This window comes from Vanellus vanellus (assembly GCF_965231255.1).
Source record: "Vanellus vanellus genome assembly, chromosome: 17".
Lineage (NCBI taxonomy): Eukaryota > Metazoa > Chordata > Aves > Charadriiformes > Charadriidae > Vanellus > Vanellus vanellus.
Window position 1 is genome coordinate 5,105,245 of NC_138922.1, and position 26,287 is coordinate 5,131,531.

The 26,287-nt window shown below is 36.7% G+C and overlaps 1 protein-coding gene across 1 annotated transcript in view; it reads right to left on the bottom strand.

Annotated features, from left to right (window-relative positions):
• Window positions 1–26,287, bottom strand: part of TBCD (tubulin folding cofactor D) — a 134,236-nt gene that overhangs the window by 51,907 nt on the left and 56,042 nt on the right. The window contains exons 16-22 of the mRNA XM_082492341.1: window positions 16,268–16,325; window positions 10,618–10,647; window positions 7,425–7,510; window positions 3,608–3,688; window positions 2,764–2,837; window positions 1,714–1,831; window positions 195–255 (exon numbers count right to left, since the gene is read on the bottom strand). Of these exons, the coding sequence (XP_082348467.1) occupies window positions 195–255; window positions 1,714–1,831; window positions 2,764–2,837; window positions 3,608–3,688; window positions 7,425–7,510; window positions 10,618–10,647; window positions 16,268–16,325 (508 nt within the window). The remainder of the gene's footprint in view (window positions 1–194; window positions 256–1,713; window positions 1,832–2,763; window positions 2,838–3,607; window positions 3,689–7,424; window positions 7,511–10,617; window positions 10,648–16,267; window positions 16,326–26,287) is intronic.

Genomic DNA, 26,287 nt, shown 5'->3' on the forward strand with positions numbered 1-26,287 from the left:
TGGAGTAAGACACACATTTAAGGACATGTAGCTATCAGGCAGCCTGGAGTGTGTGCCCAAATTCAGATTTCTGAGATTGTTTATTTTTGGCAAGGGAAAGAGGAAGGTGGAGAACAACTGTCTTCATTGCAAATGTTTGTTTAAAAATAATATAACACACCAGGTTAGATGATACATTTATACTTGCTACAAACCTCTTGATGGATTTGCTTAAGTCCCTCCAATGATTTTTCATTGAAATAATATGTTATAGATCTGTAAAGGTATAAAAAAAATTTTAAGACTGGTTTCCTAATCATGCTATAAATATTTTATTTTCCATGACTTCATTGTACTTTCAAACAGAAAAACAATCATTTGATTTCCAAATTATGCTCAACAGAAATATGCAGTATTTAATTTTAAATAGTTCAGCAAACATAATTACGTAAGTTCTTTCCTTATCACGCAGCCAACTCATTCATAAAGAACTATAAAAAATTAGCAGCATTTACTAATAACTTTATAATCAGTAATACACCAATAACCCTTCTCAGCTCAGTTGCATTTTTGGACTCCAACACTTCTGTGATTCCTCCATCAATTTCAAGTATTTCCTACTCCTAAAAATGCTCTGCATCTTTTCCTCTAACTTTTCAACTTGCTTGAAAAAGGAACTCTTAAGATAAACATAAATTCTTTTGATAGACATTGCTGGCAAATTCCTATCTGTCAATAATTAAAGCTGTTAAAATCAGTGCACACTTTTGATATCTATTATTTGAATTAAATTTCTGTATATTTAGCTTGTACAAACAATGACATTTGTACAAACATTACACTTGTTAGATTTCACTGCTTTAGATATCTTTGTATGACTGCACCAAAATTTTCTCAGAAGTAAAATAAAAGAGGTTAATCAGAGTCATTATCCAACTTTTGGAACAAAAATGACCCAGAAAGTCCATCTGGGTTTTTTTAAAATGTATTTCTTCAGTATACACTTATCTATGACTCCTGCAGAATTGTATTTATTTTCAGTGAAGTTTGCACTCTGGACTCTTACTTTCCACTACCTTGATCTCAAACAGCCACTCATCCTAATTTAAATCACGCTAGTATAAAATTCTACTGCTAACGTAACTTCCAAGTTCTAGTTTTTGCTATAAGGTTTTTCAACCATTTTTCACAAATTATTCTTGTGAAAGAAAGAAAAGGTAAATGACTCATTTCTTTAATCACAACATTAAAGCAAAGACATCTCCAAATAATTTTGTCAATTAACCTGGCTACATCACCTATATGCAATATGTGTGTGTATACACCCATATATATATATATCTGGACCAGTATTCAGAAGAACAATTAAATCAGTCCAACTCAACAAGTTATTTGAGGAGCTCTTTCTCTAACATTGAAGATGAAAGACTGTCCCCTCACCAGAAAGATGGCATACTTATGGGGAGGGGGGGTTTAATCTGTATTTAAATGATAACTTTGAATTCTCCGAGTAAGGCAGCAAATGATCTCACTTTCCTGATGATGAATTTAGACTTCAGGTTATAACATCACTGAATAAAATGTGAAGTCTTGGCGTGACTGATCAAAACAAACAAAAAAATCAATGGAAAAGAAGTTCAGTAAGATGGAGATTTCCATAATTATACTCAGGAAGCTTTCAATAGGCCAGACATGAAAGGAAAATTTATAGTCAAGATAATCTTGCATTTATACCTATTATTCTCTTCTGCTAGTTTACACAGCGCATGGGTGATCTCAGCACAGGCAAGAATTGCCCCATGGCGTGTGTGCAGATCCATGCCCACTGATAAAGGTAGAAGTCTTGGCAAAACTGAAAGAGATTAAATATTTAATATTTTTTTTTTTAAACAAAGGATAGTGACAGATCACAGTTCTAAATGTAAACACGTCTGCCTAGAAATAACATGGGAAAACCATTTCTGGAAAGTCAGGCCAATATATCCCAGCCATTATAGGAAAAAAAGTTTTACAAATACAAGTAAATTCTGACAAAGCATGCTACAGGACACCAAGAAATTTTGTACTCACAGCTAGCTCTCTGTTTGGAATAAATAAAATAATATACTTGCTATTTGGCAATGGGCTAGCTGAGCGATAAGGGAAATGAGGCTTGTTCTTCCAAGGAATTTTACTTCCATGTAAACTGCCACCTTCCTAGTCCACTATAGGGAGCCCAGGTGAGATCTGTCACTACAGATTCCCCTGGGTGTCAGCCACTCTCTTTCAGCCCTATTAAAAAGCAGCTAGTACATCCTCAGAAACTTGAGCGGGCTGAGCAAAGGATCCCGGATTCATGCTAAGAAACATTTGATCACACACACAACAGTCAAAAAGGAATTCTTCTGAAGATGTCAGACTGGACAAGACAAAACAGATCCCCCCACCCTTTATGACATCAAAGCTATATCAACAAAACAAAAGCTAGGAATTTGAGGGCTAGCTGCCTGAATTGTTGCAACAGAACTACACCCATCTATTCATCTCAGAACTGGTAGGGTCCAGTGTAGCCGGATAACAAAAGTCCAGTCCCCAGACAGAACAAGATCTGGCAGTATTTTATAATTTTTGCATAAAATCTGAAAACTGGTAAAGCTATTAGTCTCACTACACTGTATTAAGTTGCAGGGGAAATCTTAATTTTTATTAAGTCATGGTGCATGTTTAAGTCTTCTTAATACATTTTTGCTACATAAGCCAGAAGGTTTGATGTGGCACACTATGCAGAACTTATTTGTTACCTACCCACATTTGCCATGTATTCAGGAGCCCGTGGAGTAAGGTTATGCAGAGCTTTGGTTGAAAGTTCTCGAATAACACTGAAGATGTAAAAAAGCATTTTTGGATTTTTTTTGGTTAGCAATTTAACAGAAGTAATGTATGAAAGAAAATAATAATGTCAGGAAGGGACTCCTGCCCCTGACCAAAATAAAGACCCCAGCAATACTAAAACTTACAGTATTCTCTGTCCATCCTATGCTTCCCCCACTCAAAAAAAGCCAACAAAACAAAACAGTGGAGACCAAACAGACAGCCTACAGCTAGCTTTTAGCTATATGAAGAGAGCTTATTGCTGAAAGAGACAAAGAAAAACGTACATGTGGATGGTAGAACCTGAGGGCTCGTTCTATGCATTGGCAGGGACGCTACAGTAAACTATTATTATTTCTCATGATGCAAACTATTATCAGCACTGATATAATCTCATTTGTGTTATATGTACACATTTTAATCTTCATGAACACTGAATATGACTAAGCACCATCTCTATGCATGAAATCTACTTTAATTATGATAATTGTATGGTGATGGTGTTTACCCCTCACATACACTGTATACCATATAAATGTGTTTTATTAATCTATTAACAGATTGAGGTCATGGCAAAAAGACAAAATTCATAAACATGTTTTAAGTGACAATATGCTAGGGAGGTATAGATGACATCAGCTACTACTTGTCCAGTTTCCTTCAGTTAAAAGGTACTGCAAACTCTAGTATGAGCAAAGTTTATAGAAATAATCTAGGAGAGCATGATATGCAGAACAGTCAATTCCTGGATATTAATAATTAGACTTTATGAACTTACCTATCCCAGTGGTTAATCTTCATGTTAACTAAATGATCAATCATTGGCTGTGTATACTCAGGAAAGCCAGCAATATACACACTGGAAAAAAAAAGTCATAGAGACAGAGTACAGAGTCAACATATGCGCGCATTTTACCACAAGCTACTCCAAAGATTTAAATCCTCCAGTTTTAAAGCAACCAAAAAAAAAAAAATCATTTAAGCATGCCTTCTCCTAAATGAGATACAGCTGAATGAAATAGTACAATAGGAAATATTTTACAATTATTGAAAAAAATTTAAATCACTTTTGTAAAACTCAAGATTCTCTACAAAAGCTACTATATGTACAAAAAGCTTGACAGCAACAAAAAGCAAAAATAAACATTCAATACCCACTGTTACATTCTAGAAAATGTAGATGTGTATATTAATATGTATTATTACGTGTATGCAGTCCTGAGTAATGTGCTCTAGGCAATCCTGCTATAGCAGGGGAGTTGGACTAGATGATCTCTAGAGGTCCCTTCCAACTCTGAAAATTCTGTGTGATTCTGTGATTTCAGATTGGAGAAATGTATTAATGATGTAATCCACAGCATAGAGTATAATTAAGTTAGAAAAACATGCTACATCGTCATAAACACAGTGGTCCAAAATTGAATATGGGGTTTCAATTTGTCCTTTTTAAAAATCAAAACATACACAAAAAGTCAATTCGGACAAAAAATTTTAAAGCTGCAAAGTCAAGACCTAAGATGTAAGGGAACAGCAGAATCAACTACCCTAGGCAGCCTGTGTAATTACCTAACTTTATAGCCACACTTGCTTTCCAATCTTCAGAAGCATCAACTATTGAAAGCTAAGGTCAACAAAAGTTAAGTGAAATGTTTTTTCAGTACATCTGATGTATGTTTAATAATCTTGGAAAGCTAAACAATGAGCAGAACATGTTTGTGTCAAAACTGCATGCACAAAGGGACGAAATTAAGGACACACGGATTACCTTAATTTCACCTTTTCATATCTTTTGAGCGATTAACTTTGCAACCATAATAGTGTTCCATTAATATGTGTGTGTGTGATCAGAAGCAAAACAAAGACAAAAACCAAATACTGCTGCATGTTACCATACTGATATCTATGAATTCATCAGAAGAGCAGGAATCCTTAAATCCACAGCACAGACCTCAGTGACTTGAGCCAATACAGGATACAGAAGTACTACCTACTACTGCTGCTATGAGCCCTAGAGAGGGATTAGACAGTTGGTTTAACCAGTTGATGCCAGCAAAGAAATGAGAAAATTCGTTACTGTTTGGTTCCTTTCCTTGTTCTGGAAGAACATACAATAATAGACACACTTCCCCTGCCATATTTCTCTCTTCTTTATAGTTGCTTTTTGGGTCCTAGTTTCAGCACTCACCATTCTTTCTAAACATTTTGATCTGAACTTCCTTGCCCGGCTCAAAGTTGATCTCTTGGGCCATGTCTATAGCCCAATCCCACTTTCAGTTTTAGTTTATAACTATCTTTAACTACAGTCCTCAAGTCCTCATCTTTTCTACCCTACTGAGTATTTAATGCAAGTAGCTTGGATGCAAGTCTAGCCTTCCTGATATTTATACACAAACATATATATCGTATATATAAAAATATATATGATACTGCTTCTCTACAAGACTATGTCATCATTTATTATCCAAAACCAAATTCAGCTGTAGAAACTGACAGATCTTTTTCGAGCTTTTATTGCCCAAAGGAGTCTAGTAGTACCAACCTTCAGACCTGCACAGCTTCCTTTCCCATAGCGGCACTATGCTGGCATAGAAAGCATCCCAGGATTGTTTTATCTGGGTGAGGGAAGGACAGCTAAAGATTCCAGATCTGGAATATGAACCTCAAGCAGCTTTTTCCAGCTACATAAACAATTACAACACCTTAAGGCATACTGATCAGAAAGGTCCATTTTTCCTACCACATCATAACGATACATTTTTTCTATGCAGCCAATTATACGCTTATGCACTTTTCCTTTGATGTTACTCAGACGAAAATACGGAAATAATTAAATATTGATCCAAATAATTACATCCTGCTTGAAGAGCAAAGTGAGGAAGACTTTTGAAAGTAATATAACGAATGAGATGGCAAATAATTTACAAAGAAGAGTTTGATTAATAACACTGAACATGGTTTCACGGAATCATGCTACGAACTGCCTAAGATTATTTATAAAGAATTTACAAATTTATTCTTTCTGTTGCACAATTTAAAGAAAGGCACAAGAGGGTAAGAAAGAAATCAACAGCAAAAATATTTCCACTTAAATAAGTAGCACTCCTACAAGAACCCCAGAAATCACCATGGAAGGAGTAATAAACGAGCATTTGAAAAAAAAATTATACATTAACAATTCAGCTCTCAAAAAGTAAGGAGAACATAACTAGTCTCCAAGCGAAAATTATAAAAGAGAGAAAATAAAACCTGCTTTGTCAATTTTGAATATTTTCAGTGTTCTACTAGTACAAAAAGCCAGCGTTTCAAAAATCACATTGACGCTATACCGCTCTAGAGCAGCATTGAATACCAAGCCCCTGCATTTGCCCCATCTCAGCTCAGTAGGCGGGAGCTCTGGGGAAGAGAGGCTCTCGGGAAGAGCGTAGGAGGAGGGTGTGGACCCCAGAAGGAACGACTGTAGGTAAAAGGTGAAGATGTGTACAGATTGAAATGATTATGCACAAAAGGGACAATATGGAGGTGGACAGATTAATACAAAAAATAGTCAAGGACAGGATAGAGGGTTCCAGTGCAAATTATCTTAAAAACCTGCTCATTGGTAGTCACAACGCTGGGAATGAAGCATAAACCATCATATACCTGTTTGCTGCTATTTCTGTTCCACCAGAATATACTCTCTTCAAGCCTTTCAAACCTGCTGGCTTCTGAGCAACATGCAACTCCATAGAGCAATTTATCTGACCTATCTTAAAATGGTCTGAATCACCTCCTGTAGGTGCCTGTCTCTTTGCATTGGCTATGGAGAGAGGCTAGACACCAGGCTAGACTGTCTGTCTTAGACAACTAAAGCTAGAACCCAGCCCTCAGTCTTTTTCATCTTCTCATGAGGAAGTGCAATCTTACATTTGTTTTAGTCATCCTGTGCACCCATCTTGCCTCTGAATTCCCCTGACTTCAGCTTTATTGTACGTTCAGATAGCTGACCAGAACAGAACACAGTATTCCAAGACAAGCCACTGATTTATAACAGCACCACATCACTTTCCGTATTTCCCATTACATTCTTTGCAGACTCCATACTCCAGTGATCAGTTTGTTTTTTCAAACACTGCTGCATACTGTGGTTAGATTTTCACTGAGCTACCTATGAAAAATATAAGCACTTAAGTTAAAGGTCTACACACAGACCACACATTCAACAACTTGTGCAAAGTATTTTAGTAAATGGGTATTAGTTTATTTTTTTTTACCCACATCAGAGCCTATCTGCCATCATAACAGCCTCTCCATTTACTACAACTCTACAAAATCCCCTAAGTCTTCTCTAATGTTGACCAGCGTAGACAGTTTTGTGGCACCTGCAAATATTGCCTCTTGGCTGCTTCCTCACATAGACAAGGAAATCACGGTCACATTTTCACCATGTCTTATGCATAATAAGCAGTGTGATGCAGAAATAAGAAAAATCAAATTTTAATTTATTCAAAACCAACAGTAATAAACATAATGTTCAGTAAGGTTAAACAATCAGACAAATATTTCATTATGTAAAAGAGGTCCCTCATGTTTAGGAAAACTAACACTTGCAAACTTACCTTATAGTCAGATAACAGTTAACTCTATTACCAACAGCAAAATAATCAGCTGCAGTTAGAATGTCTATGCCATGTGGAAAAGTGCCCTACAAACACCACAGAAAAGAGGGAAAAAATAAGAAAATATTATTTTAAAATTTAAAATACTGTCCAAATAGGCCACATTATTGAAAACATATAAAACATAAAATTAGGCACCAAGAAATCCATCATATGTAGAACACAGAGTTCAATTTCTTCTATTTGTTTCTACTTACAAATATATTTTATGACTTATTTATTAATGAACTAAAAAAACTGGGATTAATTTATTTTTAAAAAGAACACTGGTTCCCAGCAAAGCCTGAAACATTGAATCCTACATAAGTATCACACTTCTGACATCCCTGCTCAAGAAATTCTGGGTTTAGAAGACAAATTATCTTTCTAAATAAGCAACTGCCACCTAAAAATTTGCCTTTTTATATAAGCAATACAATTCAGATATTCAGAATTTTGATTGGCTATGACTGACTAATATAGTATTACGCAGCATGGCTGTGTTTTGGAACGGAGGCGGCAGCATAGCCTCCACAAGCCATAATTAAGTACAAATGGAAAACAGCCAGCTGAAAGACACTACGCTCACTTACAAAAGGGACAATCATATGATATTTAAGCAACAAGGCTATGTGGAAGTGCAGGTTCTGGATATGATACAGTTTTGTTTGTTTACAGCTCACTCACCCCTTCCACATTAAGATACAGCCATGCAAAAATAGTAGAAAATATCTCTAGACCTCAGTCTGAATAATTGAAGAAGTATATATTGCAAGCAGTGGGAAGCTCTCAGCTATTGTGGAGGTCTTATTCTGGGAAGCATAATGCCAACAGTCCAAAAAAACAAGACCTGGAATGGGATCGAACCAAGAAGGATAGACAGAATATTTATGGCTTATCCAAGAGACTACCTGCAAGCCCTAATAATGGTGAAATGAATGTACCCTTCAAAAGACTAATGAAACACTGATCTGGGAGAAAAATGCACAAATGAGAAATACCTCAGTATGATTTACAGCCAAACAAGATGGCATACAATTAAATATATAAGAATGCATACTGTACATAAGGAAAATCACAGCTAAACAATTTCAATTCTAGCTCCTAGTTGGAGCTTGCTATTTATTACTTGGCTGTAAGTGTGCCAATTTGATGCCATCTCACCGAAGGTCATGGTGCCGCAGTGCATGTCAGTGAGACAGAAAAATTCCTGAAACCCAAGTTCAAGAGTACAGAGGTCACGGCTGATGGGAGAGACAGAATTCAGGGGAAAAACTAATGGTTTCTATTCTTTTAAAACACTTAAAACTTACTTCTCCAAAATAAAAGTTTGTCTTATTAGAAGTATGTGCATTTCTCATGACTTACGCTTAAAAAAAATTCTTCAGGTTTTTCAGTTTTCATTTACATGAAATGTAAGTTACAATGGCTTCTTTTTTCTGAGGCCACAAAAGCAAACTCTTGGATTCAGGACACACGGAATTGCAGAGGGGAGGCAGGCAGGAAAAGGCAGTAAGCAAGGTCAACTTTTTTCCCCACCTATTTCGCATCAGCATAGTCACTGCAGATGGAGAATATGTTTTATCTCCATCCAATTCAGAGAAAGGGTGTCTCTTTCAACACATTATATCCAGGTAAAGAACTACAGAGGGTGTATCCACTGATTAAGTAACCATTTTCCTTGGCAGTAAGGACTGGTTCCATAAGTAAAACTTCTGAACTTCTACAGGAACCACCTGGAGACCGATTGATAGCATTCTTCATGCCATGAAAACTTACTATTTCACAGCAAACTCCTCCTTAACATGCCAGCATATAAGCTAAAATTGTGTGTTCTACCAACACGGACAAATTTGCACCTTGCGTCAAAGCAGAATCAATTTCTAGTTGTAAACTAACTTAGACTGTACTCCTCTGATTAAGAAACAAGAAACTCCACCAGACTTTTGCTACACAGAAGCATTTCTAAACCTGCAGCACCCAGCAGCCCTGTCTCCCCTGGAGCTGAAATCACAGCAAGGTGTTTACTTCATCCCATCCCTCATAAAGTGGACGCAGCCGGAGTTGCTGCGTGATGACTAAACTCTCCCGGGCAGTAACTACAGACCCAGGAAAGAACCATGCTGGCTTCTACTTATCACAGACCTAGCTGCGTCAGGTCACCAAAAATACCTACCCTCTTCTTCCTAGTCGTCTTGCACCCTTTCTCTGCTATTAACCTAATTCTATCTAGAAATACACCAGTTACGGACACATTGCTTAATACTTTTAGCTCTAAAGGAATAATACCCCAGCTTGTAACGCAGAGAGGCTCTAAAATGATATCAGGGAAAGCTAGACAGCATTTTAACAAAGATCCCTTACAAGAATAGCGTATTGATAACAAAATTTACTTTAACCATGCTCACATGCCCCACTCTGTCATAGGAACTACTGAACCACTTTCGCCGCTCTCCCCCACCCCCCCCGGCCTTTAAGTTGTATATTCAGCTTTATTAGTTCCTGAAGAGAAACCAGAAAACTTTGAAATCCAAGTCTTTACCCTATTTGCTTCTCCCCCAAGGTTGCAAATCAAAATTGTTCGGGCATTTTAACTACTTAAATGTTGTTAAATTACATAGGAACCTACCACAATACTTTTTTTCAAAGCACTTGTGTACTTCCAAAAGTAACAGATTACTCAAAATACCTAGATGGTAGCATTATGGTACAACAGGCAAACCCAAATATTGAGTTGAAGACTCTTAAGTCTAGTTCATTGCTGTATCACCAACCACAGCAAAGACTGTGCTGCACGCTTCAGCTGTTCCACTTCTACTGAAAATTAGAAAGTCCGTGAAACAAAAGAATAACCAAAAAAATCCACTTTTCCTGCTTTAAGAGCATTGCAGTTTGCAAGGTGTATAATTGCCGTCATACATGCTGATTTTGCTTTTCAGAATGACTTAAAATTACCAGAAAGATCATTTTCTTCCATCTCAGAAAAACATTCCACAAGAATCTGTTTGCTGATAACAAAAATAATTATTTTGTGACATCCCTTTACTCAATTTCTCTGAAGCCACAGCATCTAATTTTGATTTTAGGCACTACAGGTTAACAGTAAGTAACCTCCAAGGCACTAATGAATGAAGATTCAGGGAAGTTACCATACCTGTCTCCCAACATTCTCCTGGAAGGCAGCCTAAGGAACAGAGAACAAACATACCAAAAACGAGTCAGGTTTGCTTTTTGATAAACACCCGATGATGAATTCAAAACACACAACAATATAAATGACCCATGGCTTTTCTTTTTTAAATAAAGTAAGCTTTGTCAGTAGAACAAGCCCACAGGGCTTTTTTGTTTCTGCGTCTCTATGCTCTGGTGTTCTTAAAGCTGTATGTTGCATGACAGCAGTTTAAGAATGCAAGATTATTAAACTAATCACACCCACAAGAGTGCTTTTGAGTAGTGACACAAGGCTTCGCACTGGAATTGAAAGTCAATACCTGTACGCAACAGAAACTGAGACAGCTCACTTTTGTCTGACTGCTTCAACATAATTTGCTAATAATAGGCAAAGTTTGATTCTTTGTCAATGAAAACTTAGCAAAAAATATTGAGAATGCAATACTTATTTGAAAGATACAGACCTGAAAGCATGTTGAAACACTGAAATTACAAAATCTGAAGACAAAATTCATGTGTTTCTTGTATTTTGCATTATACTCAAAATCTTGTGAAATGCAGCGAATGCAATCATAGTGTTAATCTCTCTACTTGTATGGTATACAGAATAAAACCTACTTAATTCTCTACTCCCTACTTGAATTTTCTCCCTCTCTCAAAAAAGCCAATTATTTTTTGTTCTGTAAAAGAATAGACAGTCGTAAGTACTAATAAAAACTTCTGTAGGTTTTAACTCTCTTCAGAGAGGAGAGATCATCATTATCTGGATGCTTCTCTTAGGGAATGTCACTCTATCTACAAACACAAACCTCCAGCAATGGACAGCACTTGTCACCTGACAGTTAACCAATATTTAAAATACAGGGGGCGGCTCCCAATCTTTACTGAAAATGCCACAAGAACTTTGACAGACAGAGGTTCTGTATTTCCTACATAAATACAGTACATATGTGGCAATCCACCTGTAAAAACAAAAGGTTAAGTTAGCTCACTAAGGGATCATACTCCACATACGGAGCAAGCACTCACAGACCAGAGGTGAAGCAAGCCCTAATGAAGTCAGAGTCTCTCAGTGCATTTCTGAGGTTATGCCTGGTTAGGATAATGACTGCAGTTCCTGTAGACTTGCCCAGGCTAGTTCAGCTCCCGTTTGCTGTGTATCCGTCGCAGGACACGTAGCACAGGCTGACTCGAAACCTCTTACCAACCTTCTTGGTGGGTTTGGGAGCCCACCTTAGCCCACTCGCAGTGGTAGCCACGCTGCCAGCAGTGGCCCCAAGCTAACCAGTTCTGGATTGCCTCAGGCAGAACAGCATGGGTTATCCTCCGCAGCAGCGGCAGCGTAGATACGCCCTTGGGCAACACATACAGCAGCCTTCCAGAACAGGAACATGAGCTGTAGCAATGCCCTACGCTTGATCATTATTACTGTTTGCTGTAGCCCAGCTTCTGACACGGATTTTTTTTCCCCCCTCCTTACCCCTCTAACAACATACACCCCCAGCCAGGATTTGCCAGGACATCGCTTCATGTCACCCTGCATCATTTATTTCTTTTTTCTTACACATTAGCTTTAGATCCCCTTATATTCTATTGAGATACTTTTACTCAGCATAGGGAGGTTTCAGCAAAGATTATGCTCTCAACTATCATATCCAAGGGATTTAATAGTTTAATCACTGTATTACTATTTCTTTTAAAAAGTACTGCTTAGACAAGTGCCTTAAAGATACAAAATCTGTAAAGCTTTTTTTTTCTTTTTACATCAGAAACTTTAATATCTAAGCAACATAAATCTAGTCTAAAACCAGTAAAAGTTTTATTCTACTTGCAATACATCCGTAGGCCCAGGACTGAAATATACTGTGGCAAAATCATTGGATAATACGTATAGGGGCCTATAGACAATGTTGCAGCAAAACAGCTATGGTACATACAGATTTGACATGGTTTGTTTATGTAGGAATTTTAAAATTCCACTGCTGTATCACCATTTCATTATTTAACTTACTTAGAAAAACAATCATGAAGATCTAAGAAACAGTCCAGCAGCATGGCAAAAATACTTAGCATTCATCTGATGTATTCTGAGCATCTAATTTACATGTTAATTTACACCTAATTGATTAGTTTATCTATAAAAAACATACACCTTTAACCACGGCTTACAAGGATAGATATTAGTATTGCCTTACTGTAAATATATTTGTCAATTATTTCAATTTAATAGCCTTGAAGAAAAATAATCAGTTTGTTATAGATTCTCACACCTGTGTTATGAATTGTAAATTCATAAAAGTATGAAGAGAAATATGGTAAGTAGCAAATTCCTGTATTGATAGCTCAGTAGCTAGAAAATTTTCCAGTTGCAGAGTAAAACTGTGTAGTAACTTGTTTCACAGCTGGCTGCTTAAGTTAAGTGGGACTCGTACGCATCACCTCGAACCTCTTTTAGCTTCAGGACTGCTGTGCTTTTTAAAAAAAAGCTAAGAGATGCCTCTTCTCTAAATACGTTTTCAGCCAATTATGTGGAAATTTAGAATCATAGAATCATAGAATCAGTGACGTTGGAAGGGACCTTTAAGATCATCAAGTCCAACCATTTACAATGAAAACCAACATATTCAAAACAAAAACAGAAAAAGCCCTCAGAGGAATGTAAAAACAGAATGCTAGAGTGTTTAGAGTTATATTTGGAAAATTTCACCACTGATTTAGAAAGGCTTTGTAGACACTGCACATTCCAGCTGTGGCAACATAAACACATTACTGTTCTAGGAGAAGAACAACTAATCCCAATTTCAGCAAGAAAAATGTGATATGCTAAATTATTTTTCCTGGGTGTGAAGGATTATGTTGCACAGAAAAAGTTACAAGGAAAACCATCACCACAATGTTATTCTGTTAAAGCTTTGTGAGAGGAAGTAAAATAGAAAATACGAAAATAATGAAACATATTGTTTGTCCAAGTGAAAAAGGGATTTTCTAGAGCTCATTCCATGTTGACAGAATTCCCTCCTTGTTCCTTTAGCACTTTTTTATTGTTTTACAAAAGATTCTTTTTCATAATACTTCTGAGATTTTAAATAACTGAAAATGATACTATTCAAATCATACTTTCAAACAACTGCAAATTCCTGAAAGATGCCAAATATTTCAATTGTTTTGTAATAATATTTTTTTCATTTTTCATAAAATCCCCTTCTGGAGATAGAAAAATTGGATGCAAAGATCTTAATTTAAAGATTACATATCAGAACTGAGATGACCAACTAGCCTTGTAACCTGAATACTTTGCTTTTCCCACTAAAATGCAAGAAAAATTAAAACATTCTCTAAGTCATGATTTTTAAAACTATCAACCAGCCAAGATGGAAAAAACCCTTCTCTAATATGTCAGAGCCGAATGGAGCCCAATCTGAGACCTCTTATTCATGTGATTATTCCTTATAATGATTATTCATGAAAGAGTTGCAAAAGTCAGCTCAGAATGCTTTTGGAGCTTCAAAAGAACAGGCTTGTTTTATTCTCTCTAACCTCAGGGTTCAAAATATCTCTATATGCTATTTTGTTTTATTGGTGCTCTGCATTATAATATATTGCATATTGTAATAGTTGGAAAATCTAGTAAAACACGTTGTTTATTTAAATAGGCATTTAACTGTAGTAATGACTAGAAATAATTAAGACTCCCAGGTATTTTTCTTCAAAATTGCAGTAATGTCTGGTAAACACAAAATATTTCTTTGCCTGCCTTTCTAAAATAAGAAAAAACATTTCGGTACTTCCATAACTATCCATCAAAACAGCAATTCCAAATTTTGACCAGCTCTCAATTAGAATGTACTAATGAATTAATTAATTTGCCTGGAGATAAATGAATTGCAGAATGCTCGATAGCTTTGTTTAAAGTAAAAGAGGAAAGTGAGAAGAAAATGTACTGTATTTTGTATCAATTTGAAATATGGAAGCAAAACCTGCACTAAGTTTATGGCATTAGTAAATATATCTCGCTTAGCACCGTATTTCATGGTCAAACTATCGGTTTATGTTTAAGCATAGAAATATAAGGAAGATTATAGAGGACAATTAGATCAAGCCACTAAAAGTAAGCAGTACACTTGTAGTGGCAATCATGTTAAAAAGAATTCTCCTCTTCATATATATATTGCCACAGATTCCCAGGACAATTCCTACAGAGCAAATAAATAATTCACTTTTCACCGTCTACACTCCTTAATGTTTTGTGCAGTTCTCAGGAAAGCAAAGCTACCTTTGTTTTCCTCTAAGTATTTTATTTGAATAAAGTGACTTAAATTAGCCAAGAAGAACAAATTACAGGGTTTCCAAAATTCAGGAGCTGAAGTCTGGGGGCAAGTAGCATTGCTCGTATTTGTTCATTGTACAGTATACGAAGAATATGTTGTATCAGTACTCAACGATCTACAGCATCTTAGCTTCCATGCTTTGGTTTTAACCTATTTAGACAAAATGATTTGTGATATGATTACACAAGCAACTGACTCACTTCCCCAGCAATTATGCTGCAGCTTCATTCAACAGCTTAAACTCTCAAGCAGAGGTGTGGCTAGATAAAAAAAGGATGCTATCCAGGTATCCCTGAGAAATGCTTCTTATAAATGCATTCGCTTTCAAAATTTCTGTTAAAAAATAAGACAGACCTGTTAACTAATTTGCATGTTGCAATAACCATCCTTTTGTTTTTTTAAATGCATTCAACAGTGGAGTTTTTTCTTAGGAATAGGGACCTGGTGCTTTGACAGACGTTGTTTCATCCTGTCTGAGTTAATACAGTTATAGGGTGTGGTTTTTTACATTTGCATAAGATAATTTGTTTTATCTGTTGAAACAGACAACTTCTACTTCTTTTAAGAAAGCAAGTTCAATATATATAACACACTGACTTAAATTCTCAAAGCTAAGATGTAGATTCTTTCTTCTTCTCACATTCTATAACCTCTCCTCCATAAATTCCCTTCACGCATACTTTTCAATTCTCAATAGCATACATATTTTCTACAGAAAGGTTCCACAAAATATAATTTGGTGTCAGTCCTATTAACTAGATAACAATATCCGCTTAATGGATTTATCACTGTCTGTTAAAAATTCCCAGTCCTATAGAAAAGAGTTTTATACAATAACTGAAAATATGTTTGAAGGAGAGATATTATTCTAGAAAATTTTAACTTACCACAATTACAGAGTAACAGCTGATGAGCAATTAGAAAAGTGTAACTTCACAATTTACCAGCTTGGTGACTTGAAAAAGACACAGTGTTTGTGTATTATGAATGGCCCTTTTGTCTTTGATATTGTGACTAGAAAATGATAAACAGCTCTTTCTTAGATACTTTATCTTATCCATCATGACAACAATACAGCCGATTGTGAACTGTGGCCATAAATCAAGATGTGGATCTGTGGATTATATCATTTAAAATCTAAATTCACACCATAGGTCTAAGGATTTAAAAAAGCACTTTTTTGCTCACCACACAATATATTGTTTATGTACTGTAGTTCTACATAGCTAAGTCTACACATTATTAAATTAAATGAAAACAAACAAAAAAGAACAGCAACACATAAGCTAGAATGTGATAACTTACAGAAGCAGCTCTTCTGCAATTAACATCACGATCAAATACTGCAGCAATAACCAATGCACTGAGGAAATAAAATACTGAGTATTAGTACCAAAAATATGAGAAGAAATTTTATCATTTTATCATTTAGTCTTCTAAGCAGAACACACCTCATTTCCTCTAAGGAGCTTATTATCTCTAAATACAAGCCCAAACTAAAATTTGAGTTGAAATAACCATGTACTTCCGCGTTTCTCTAGTTTGGTGTGGACTTTCCATAGCATAAACAGACAACTGTCGTCCTACTGTATCAAATTAATTTAAGGAGCACGCAAACATGTTTAACTGCATAGAAAGGTTTTCTGTTTTAAATATAGCAGGAATTTAAAACTATCATCTCTAATGTGAAACTCATACAGTGCAATTTTAAATTAAAACTTGGAAATACAGTTTCTCAATAGCCAAATGCACAGCAACTCTTATGTAAGGCTTAAGCAAACCTGAAAGTTAAGCAATGGAAACTTGCAGCTATCTCTGCAAGAACAATCACATCCTGTAAGTAACAAAAATCAGAAAACAATATGCAAATCCTGCTAAAAAGTGACCTGCAAGATAAATTGCAAAGCAGTTTTTTAAAAAGGTGACCTATAGATACAGAGGCATAATTATATGAAACTATGCAAGTTTGGTAACCCTGTACCATTTAATTCTTCTACCTCAAAAGAACTGCTTTTAAGAGATGTGCTACACAACAGAAGAGAGAATATATCCCAGGATACGAAGTCAATAGCTTTAGAAATCCACCTCCAGCATTCAATTAACTTCAGTGACAAATAAACATCACTTCAGGAGAATCATTTAAGCAGAAAATTATTTCTTTCAAACTATGAAACTTTTCATTACATTACGTATTGACTCCAGGCAAAACAGGAAATAAATACTGGCTGAAAAGTAAATCCATGATAGCTTTTCTTTAGCATAAAGGTATTAATTACACTGATAATATCAAACTTCCCTGGGTAGTGGCTATCAGTTTCCTACAGTGAAGAATATTGTGTTGTTAAAATTCTCTGAAATGCACAATCAGTGTTGCCTCTGTAATTTCAGTTTACCTCCCAAGAAACAGAAAGCAAGAACAAAATGAAACTAAACCCCAATAAATTGTTTAAAGACAGCTAATGCCTTCTTACTGCTACTTGCATCAGCAATTCATCTCTCTGCCGCAAAGACATTTGGTGATTATAAAACAAAAGGAGGTCATCCAAACAATAGCGATCGGAAAAGCAAATGTTTAAGAAGCATTCCATTAGGAATCAGCATACATGGCTAACTGGTGAAAAAGTGCTGGGTCAAATACATCATCTTCATACCATGTTCGCTAATTTTCTTCTCTGGCATACAGAGAAGCTTAAAAATAATTTTTAAAGGACATTTCATAAGTACATAGTTTTAATTATATGAATAGCTCCCATAAATCTTTTATAGAAGAGAACATTCAAAACTAAGGAAGTGGTTGAAAATCATCCTGGAAAGAAAAAAAACCCCAAATTTCTGCCTGACGTATCTGATTACATGAACTATAAGAAAAAACATTATTTTGTCAGTTATGTGACATTTTAATATTGTTCTCTTCTGAGAAACAACAAACAGCAAACAAAAAAAACCAAACAAACAAAAACCCAAACCCCCTCATCAAACCGGGAAGCTCAGAATCCAGAGTGCTGCCCATACTGTGTCAAAGGTACCCTGAAGTTAAGTGTAATACTCTGTCAAGAGAGTATTTCAGAAGAGCTGTGCTAGGTCAGACCAAAATCATTCCGAATCACTGTCTTGTTTCCAACAGTGGCTCAAAAGGGAAACTTAGGTTTGAGTGTAAGAACTTAAATAATATTAACATACTGATTTGAAAGATTAGGCAGTCTTTTCAAACTAGAAATGTCAAAAGACCGTCACTGGAGAATAAATACCACCCTTTGAATTTCATATTTAGACTTAAAATGTGGTTTATTAAATATAATGGAAAAGAGTTTCAGGTTATTAAACACAATAGTCTCTGTCCAATATTTCAGTTTATAATCAGGTTGTACTTTTCCAGTTTTTCTTATTCTTCTGTTACCTTAAGACAAATCTGGGTAAGTAAAACCAGCAAAACAACATACTCTCTGTGATGCCACCAGAGTTATTCAGTGCTGCAACTGAATACCATGTTTAAGAAAAACAAAACAAAAATACCCAGGACTTTTGTCATTGCCCTGGTAGCCCCATTATATTCATAAATCATACTGTAGTCACTGTTTTATGTTAATCTTTTTAATAGAAGTATTTTAAGCTTATCAAAATACATGAATAATTTTTTTCAAGTTAATTCCTATTTGAAAATGCAGGCACAGCCTGCCGTAACACAGAGATTAGCAAGGAAAGCAACATGCCTAAGATGAAACATGTCTAAGGTGTCTTCACCTGTCTGCTTTGTCGTGGGAGTTTATGTGATACTCCACCAGGATTTCCTAACATAAAGAAACTGTTTATGTCAAACAAAGTGGAATATTTTTTTAAGCTAGTTAAAGAATCATGTCTTGACTTGCCTGAAATGTACCACACCTGACTACTAACAGGTAGAGCAAAGAATGGCTTTGCATCTTGCAGTCTCTATGAAACACCTTTTGTAGTTCCTTGAGGTATATTTAGCCTGCACGCACGACAAGCAGTGTAGAAACACAAATGGACTTTTAAAAGCAAGCTGCAATTCTATCAGTCAACTAATAATTCTCCCTTTCTTCCCCATCCCTTCCCCTCTCCTCCAAGTCCTCACTTAACTGGCTTCAGGAAACGTTAAAAGGACTCAAAGTATGTTACCGGCTCACTTCCTCAGCCCAACACTGATCTCATTAACTTCCCCGGGACAAGACAGAAAGAATCAGAGAGCAGAGGCCAGCCAGGTGACAGACATGAGAACACAGAAATATCTGGTTACCCTCTTCTTACAAGCACCAGATGTACCAGACAATAAATCTGAATTTCCTTTATCACCTGTAGCAGGTATTTCTAGTCCATACTAGTCACAAGCAGCAAGAAGCTTATCCTATTGCTAACCTCTGAGAATTTGCTACTATTAATTCAAACATACCACCCTGAAGCCTGAAGCTGCGGGAAGGAAAAAAAAAAAAAAAAACCAAACACCTCTTAAACCTCTTGCCAATTTGGCACAAACCCAAAATTTCCTTCCTGAGCCCCAAAAAAGGGAAAAGTCTAACTTGTTACAGGGCAGAAAACTCCCCTCTCTACCATACATTAGAGAAGGGAAGGCATAATAATCATCTCAAGGAAAACGATTTTGAACAATCTAAGCAAGTTAAAAAAGGAGGCGAGACCAGAGTCAGACCCGAGCCTGTTGAGTGCTGCTGCTGCAAACAGCCCTTTTCACACCCCCTCAGTCGTGCCAGGACCCCAGCTGGAGTGGCTACGTAGCAAGCTGGATAATGAAAACAGATTGAGGCTCAACTAATTCTTCTTTTGCTACTTTTACTTTTTTTTAAACCAGAGATGCTTCCCCATTCACTTTATCACACGCAGCTGTGCTATGCTCAACTGCAGGAGCGCCACGGGTGAAGGAGCAAGCAAAGGAGGCAGCTTCAGCCAGCACTACTGGGGAAAAGGCCCTTCAGACCACAGTCTCAGATTTAATGCCTCCTGGTTATCTAGGCAAGGAAAAGGTCTGCAGAAAAGGAAAAATACAGTGACCATTCCCACTTCCATGCCGTGGACTTTCACAGTCCCTGTAACACATCTTCAATGTGTTACTCCAATCCCAAAGTTTTGGAGTAAAATGATGAAATTAAAATAAATACACGTGTAGAAAAGAGCATGAAATTGCTTAGAATAGCAGCTAAAAATGCTGCTATTAAAACAAAACAAAAAGGCATATAATGCTCCTGCGGGAAGTAACTTCATGCAAGTGCAAGACACAGAAGGCACACAACTCTCTTCTGAAGGCAATATTCAAGTACATAAAAGAAAAAAGCTATTCTCAATATTTCATCATGGTACAAGATGTAGCTCAAAGCAATACTTCAGGTTTCCCCAATTCTGCAGGACAATCTTGCCCTGGAGCAAGCTACATCATTCATTCATAGCCACACCTTCCTTTTTTTTTTTTTTTTCCTGTCTTCAAAAACAACGCACCACCGCAGGGAAGACAAAGCCACCTGCACTCCTATACTGTACACACTAGTTGTATTACTGTTCTGCTGAACAGGAGATAGCAATTAGATCTTTCCAAATAACGATTCATTTATTGATTACCTACACCATCGAATGACAGATAAATGAAACTACATTCTGACCATGCAACAGTTCCAAATAATTAAGATAGCCAGCAATAATTTAATCACTATAATTGTGTAATAGAGTGCAAGTATGTTTTCCTTTTCATTTTTGTTTAGGTTTTAAACAAAACAGCTCAGCTTCTTAGTGTGCACCTGCCACTTTACAGACAGTAACTTCCACACCCAAGGGGGCAGGAATCAAATTACCCGTATTTCCAAGTTATTAAATTATGTTTAACTTTCCTCATAGATAAGCTTAAAAAGAGAGGATGCATGTAGAGACTGGGAGAGAAAAAAAATCTCAGTCAAGTAGTGCTTTTATAAAGATACGCTTGAATAGCAACTTCAGTACAGGCAAGCATTCCAAAATGTAGTAAGGTTATCCTGCAAAAAAAGTGTAGTTTCATCTACTTTGCCAAGAATTTTCTTTTTGTGGTCCTGTAGTTTGAATAGATCAGGCAAGGTTTTAGAAACCAGTTTAACTGGACTTTAAAAAAATATATAAGCAAATGTGAGTAAGTGTATCTTGTTGAAATACAGATAGGGAAAAAATACTGACGTGAAAATAAGAGCAAGTACTCAAGCGAGTATTCCTAGTAAGTATTCTCTATCTTTTTTCTTAAGAGGGGTAAGGTCAGGAAGGGAAAGGGCGGATCTGTGATCTACAGCAATCTAAGTTTGTAACTTCAAAATGCCGACAATTTCATCACATTCATAAAAAGCAAAGGAACAGCTATCACTGAATATGGAGACATTTATTTTAAAACATTTTCTCAAATTTTACTGAAAAAAATAGGATTTTATGCAGTTTAGGGTGATTTTTGACTAGTCAAAAGTGAAATATTTATGTCCCTTGACTACAGAAAAGACTTTCTTTCCATTACACAGTGATACCACTTTGCACCAAATTACCACTTTGCTTCAATTCATAACTACTGTATCACAGCCTGAGCGGGTCGTGAGGCAGGGCCCAGTTTTAAGTAGCAAACTTCTTCCATATTTTGGTACCCAAGTGAGTTTCCCCGACAAGACACACTAACGTGTGCCAAAGGCCGTGACATGAAGTAGGAAGACACGAAGCAGCTCACTGTTCAACTCAACACCGCCTAGTTACTCTACCATGACGCCCACCTTGCCTTTGGAGTCTGAGTGTAGCAACCAGCTACTTCTGCTCCAAGGTCAGACTTATCTCTCTTCCTCCACCAGTTAAACAGCGGCGTTACAGACTGGGAATGAAGGATAAACCATGTGCAATTTGCAGCAGCAAGACAAGCAAACAGTTCAGGATCGCAATCACTCATTACTTTTTTTTTTTTAAGGAGCTAGTAGTTTTCCTTTCAGGTAAATGATTTATTATTTTTCTATAAGAAACTAATAGTTTGTATCCTTACATAGGTAGATGGTTTTGCTGTGTAATTCAGTTCACAATGGATATTATGTACTTTGTTTCAAGATGCTGAGTTCTGCATTTTTTTAAGGGTAGCAACAATTTGCTTGTGGCTAGAAGTATGACTCTTCTTTAAGTAAAACTGTGACACACCTAAGGCTAGATTTAAAAAAAAAAGCTGTATGTAATTATCGGCTTGCTGACACAATAGGTGAAACTGTGTGTCATACTTTATTTGAATTTTTTTTTCACCGTTTCTCTCTGGAGTGGCAATTCTACCTTCAAAAGTTTATTATATTTAGAAGGTAAGGCCAACGTAACTACAAAGATTTTTAAGTAAAGCCTGCATATAGCATTAATACTTGCTAAAATACTGTGCAGCTTTGTCAGAAAACTAAGCATATACAAGCCGTAACACTTTACAACTGATCATACGCAATTCTCGGCTTCGCCCCTGCCATCCACCTTGTGTTTATCTTGATTCCACCAACTTATTACAAACAACTGAAGTTGTCGCAGCTGGTATAGCCACAGTGTTAATTGCTATTACTATCATAAGTAGAAGATATCAATTATTTTCACCTGACATTTTCCTAAAAGGGAAAGAAGAATTTGTTCCCAGAACAGTCTGAAACCTAAAAGACAGAGGCTTCTTCAGAAACATAACATCCTTCATACCTGTCCACAGGTTCCCACTAGCAGCTTTGTGACAGTAAAACAAAATACCACAAATCATGAAAAATTAAAATGGTGAGCTTGCATCTAGCATATGCAAAACAACATTGTTTAGCACCATGGAATGGTGAAAGGAGTAAAAGAAATATAATGCTCAAAGCATCACGAACAGAAGAAAAATTCTGATAAACGGAACAGATCAGAATGCCGCTAAATAGAAGGCTTACACACTCACACTTGGGCATTTTTAAGTTTCACAACAAACAAGCTTGCCAGACCTTAAAAGAAACCTTAAAGTTGTTCAACTAAGTCAGAGGAAGGAAGCAGAGGATTTATTTTCATAAGGCTGCTGACTATATCTACAAAAAGCATCAGTTTTGAACCAAACTTCAGTATTGGTATGGCTATACTCATCCCGAAGATTTCCTTGCTGCAAGTATTTCTGCAAGTTTAAAGACAGCAGTCATTAACTCTGCACAGCTGGTGACAGCCTGTTACAAACATTTGTTAACATTCTGTACTTTCATTGCTGCCATTACCTGTGCTGGTTAGATTAAAAATCGGACTACAACCCAAGATGTAATCACATGCTTATTTCACTGTGCCAACACATCTATAGGTACCTTTATGTTAAGAATTTCATGCAATACATAACGTACCACTAACTCAGCTAGAAGGGAATTAAATATGACCCTTCAGAAGAAACTTTCCTTAACAACTTACTACGCAAATACCACTATTTCTAGTTTCATGCTTAAACTAAAGCAGGTCTTCTCCAGAACACCGCATTCTGTTTCTGAAAGTTATAGAATCACAAAATGGTTTAGGTTGGAAGTCTTAGAGATCATCTATTTCCAACCCCCTGCCATGGGCAGGGACACCTCCCACCAGACCAGGTTGCACCAAGCCCCGTCCAACCTGGCCTTGAACACCTCCAGGGATGGGGCAGCCACAGCTTCTCTGGGCAACCTGGACCAGTGTTTCAACACCCTCACAGTAAAGAATTTCTTCCTGATATCTAATCTAAATCTCCCCTATTCCAGTTTAAAACCATTACCCTCTGTCCTAGCGCTACACTCCCTGATAAAGAGTCCATCTTTCCTGTAGGCCCCTTTATGTACTGGAAGGGGCTATAAGGTCTCCCCAGAGCCTTCTCCAGGCTGAACAATCCCAACTCTCTCAGCCTGTCTTCATAGAGAGGTGCTCCAGAGCCCTCTGATCATCTTCATGGCCCTTCTCTGGACTTGTTCCAACAGGTCCATGTCCTTCTTACGTTGGGGCCCCAGAGCTGGATGCAGTATTGCAGGTGGGGTCTCATGAGAGCAGAGCAGAGGGGCAGAATCCCCTCCCTTACCCTGCTGGCCACACCGCTTTTGGTGCAGCCCAGGAACAGTCATCCAGAAACAGTGGATGGCATCATGTTCTAGCACAGCTTGTTGTGACAAAACTCCTCTTCTTTAGTTTGTATTCTGTTGTTCATGAAACATGATCAAAACAACATGAAACTGCTTTATCAAAGACACAAGGCTAAGATGTCTTAGAAATTTCGTCTGCTCACTTTGGAGAAAAGACACGACAGCTTAAAAAACGAAGAATGGAGAACAGCATTTGGCCTCAAGAAATTTGACAGTAAGATTTTATCAAGGTCTCAAAAAACCCCAGGATCAAGTACCACACAGATAAGAGACACTGTTATGTGACCCTGCAATACAAAGATGAAGAACATCAGAGACCAGCAAGGGTATACTACACTGGGATCGAGGAATAAAAATGGATACATATGGCTTACAGGCTGTCCCAAAGAACTTAAAAACATGTTTTGAAGAAGAAAGAAAAAGCCACATATTCTTTGGGAACCTGCTGGGCTAAGTAAGAAATCCTGCGTTTCCAGAGGAGGCTGTTTGGTTGAGATGGACATGCATAGCGACTGAAATCATTCTGTCAGCAATCTGGAAGCAAGGCAGCCCCTAGAAATAGAACCAGATATCCAGGACCACAAATCACTGTAAAGTCCAAACTTCCTTTTTCCTTTAAAAAAAAGATAATACTAAATGACTACGGATCAAAACCCCTCCAATTAAGACAAAGATGCCTGAGTTGCTACTATCAATAGGTGTTCTAAAAGTCTGCCAAGAAACTGTTAGAAGCTACCTCTTTGTGTTTGCAGTGCAAATCACCTGTTAAAGACACCCTGAAATGTCAGCCAGTGTGCTGCCAACAAAAAGACTAAGTGCTGAAGAGAGAATCCCACAAGACTAGCGAATAGGAGGAAAAGCAAGAGAAGCAAGAAAAAGGTAAACCCAATTTGTATCTGCAGAAATATCCTCCGTATTAAGGGAAAAGCTGCATCAAGTTTCAGTCCACCATTGAAGTATGACAAATTTTGATGTGGGAATCTTTTGAAAGTTTGACTTTTGAAAGTCTTTTGAAACAGAAACCACTGCCTGAGAAAGAAATACTTGCATGCATTTCCGTTCAACTATAAGAAGAGTGTTCATTCTGGATTGGAGTACTCTATAAAAAAAAAAAGGTATCAAAAGAGAAAAATACTCCCTCATGTATTTTTAACTTTAGTCAAAACCTCCTATTATTTATAATAAAAACCTCAGGTTTTCAAAGTGGTATGTTAGCAAGAATTCAGAACCATTGTGGAGAGCTCAAGCTCTTACCACTTTTAAAAGTAACTGGAATTCGTATTATTTACTTAAAATAACCTTGGAATTGGAAGATTACAAAACAAAAAATATAAATTGTATGGAAGAACTAGGAGGCTCTGAAATGGCACTTTAAAGAAGAGCTGAAGTGTACTTTATACTTTTAGACCTAACACGCTCAACTCGCAAGTTGCAAGCTGGTCAATAAAGACACGCTACATTCTTTGAATTGTACCCATCTGATGACGTACCAAAACCCCTGGATCATTAGAAACAAGTGTTCACCTGAAAAGGTAAGAAGTAACTTCTTCCATAAACTTTCTCTTCTTCTAATATTACCAGTTCTTTATGAGTCCATAAAGCAACGCTCTGATTTTAGAGCGGTTTGTTGTTTCTACCTCTAGCTCATTAACATTCCAAATCATCTTAAACTTCCTGAATCTGTTTCACTGAGCTAACCATAAAATAGGTGATCAAGCAGACAACACATAACCCCCCCTGCCACAAGCCTCCATTAATTTCTTTGAATCTTCTTACAGTGAATTTCTTTGGATTCTTCTTTGGTTTTCTTAAGACACATAAACAGAAGGAAATTAAGTCATCAGACTTGATAAGGAAATATTTAAATGCATTTAAATCCAGAAAGTTAAACTGCATCATACCATAACAGAAAGAAATTTTAGACATCAACAATTACACGGAAAGGCAATGGTATTGTTTAAGTCATCGTCATCCCACCCATATTCAATTCTTTATCTTTGTTTAAGATATTCAGCATACCTGTTAGCATGAATCAATGAACTCTATTAAAAATTACCATAGAGAAACAAAAATATCCATTCCATGGCTAACATTATCCAGAGATCAATGAATTTCATTCATGTTACATGGGACACACCAGCTTCTTTTTAAGCATGAAGGTATTTCCCCTAAATGGATCATTTTTGGTCAATATCTAATTTTAAATGTCTTAGCGTTAGACTCTTAGATTATGAATTTCTAG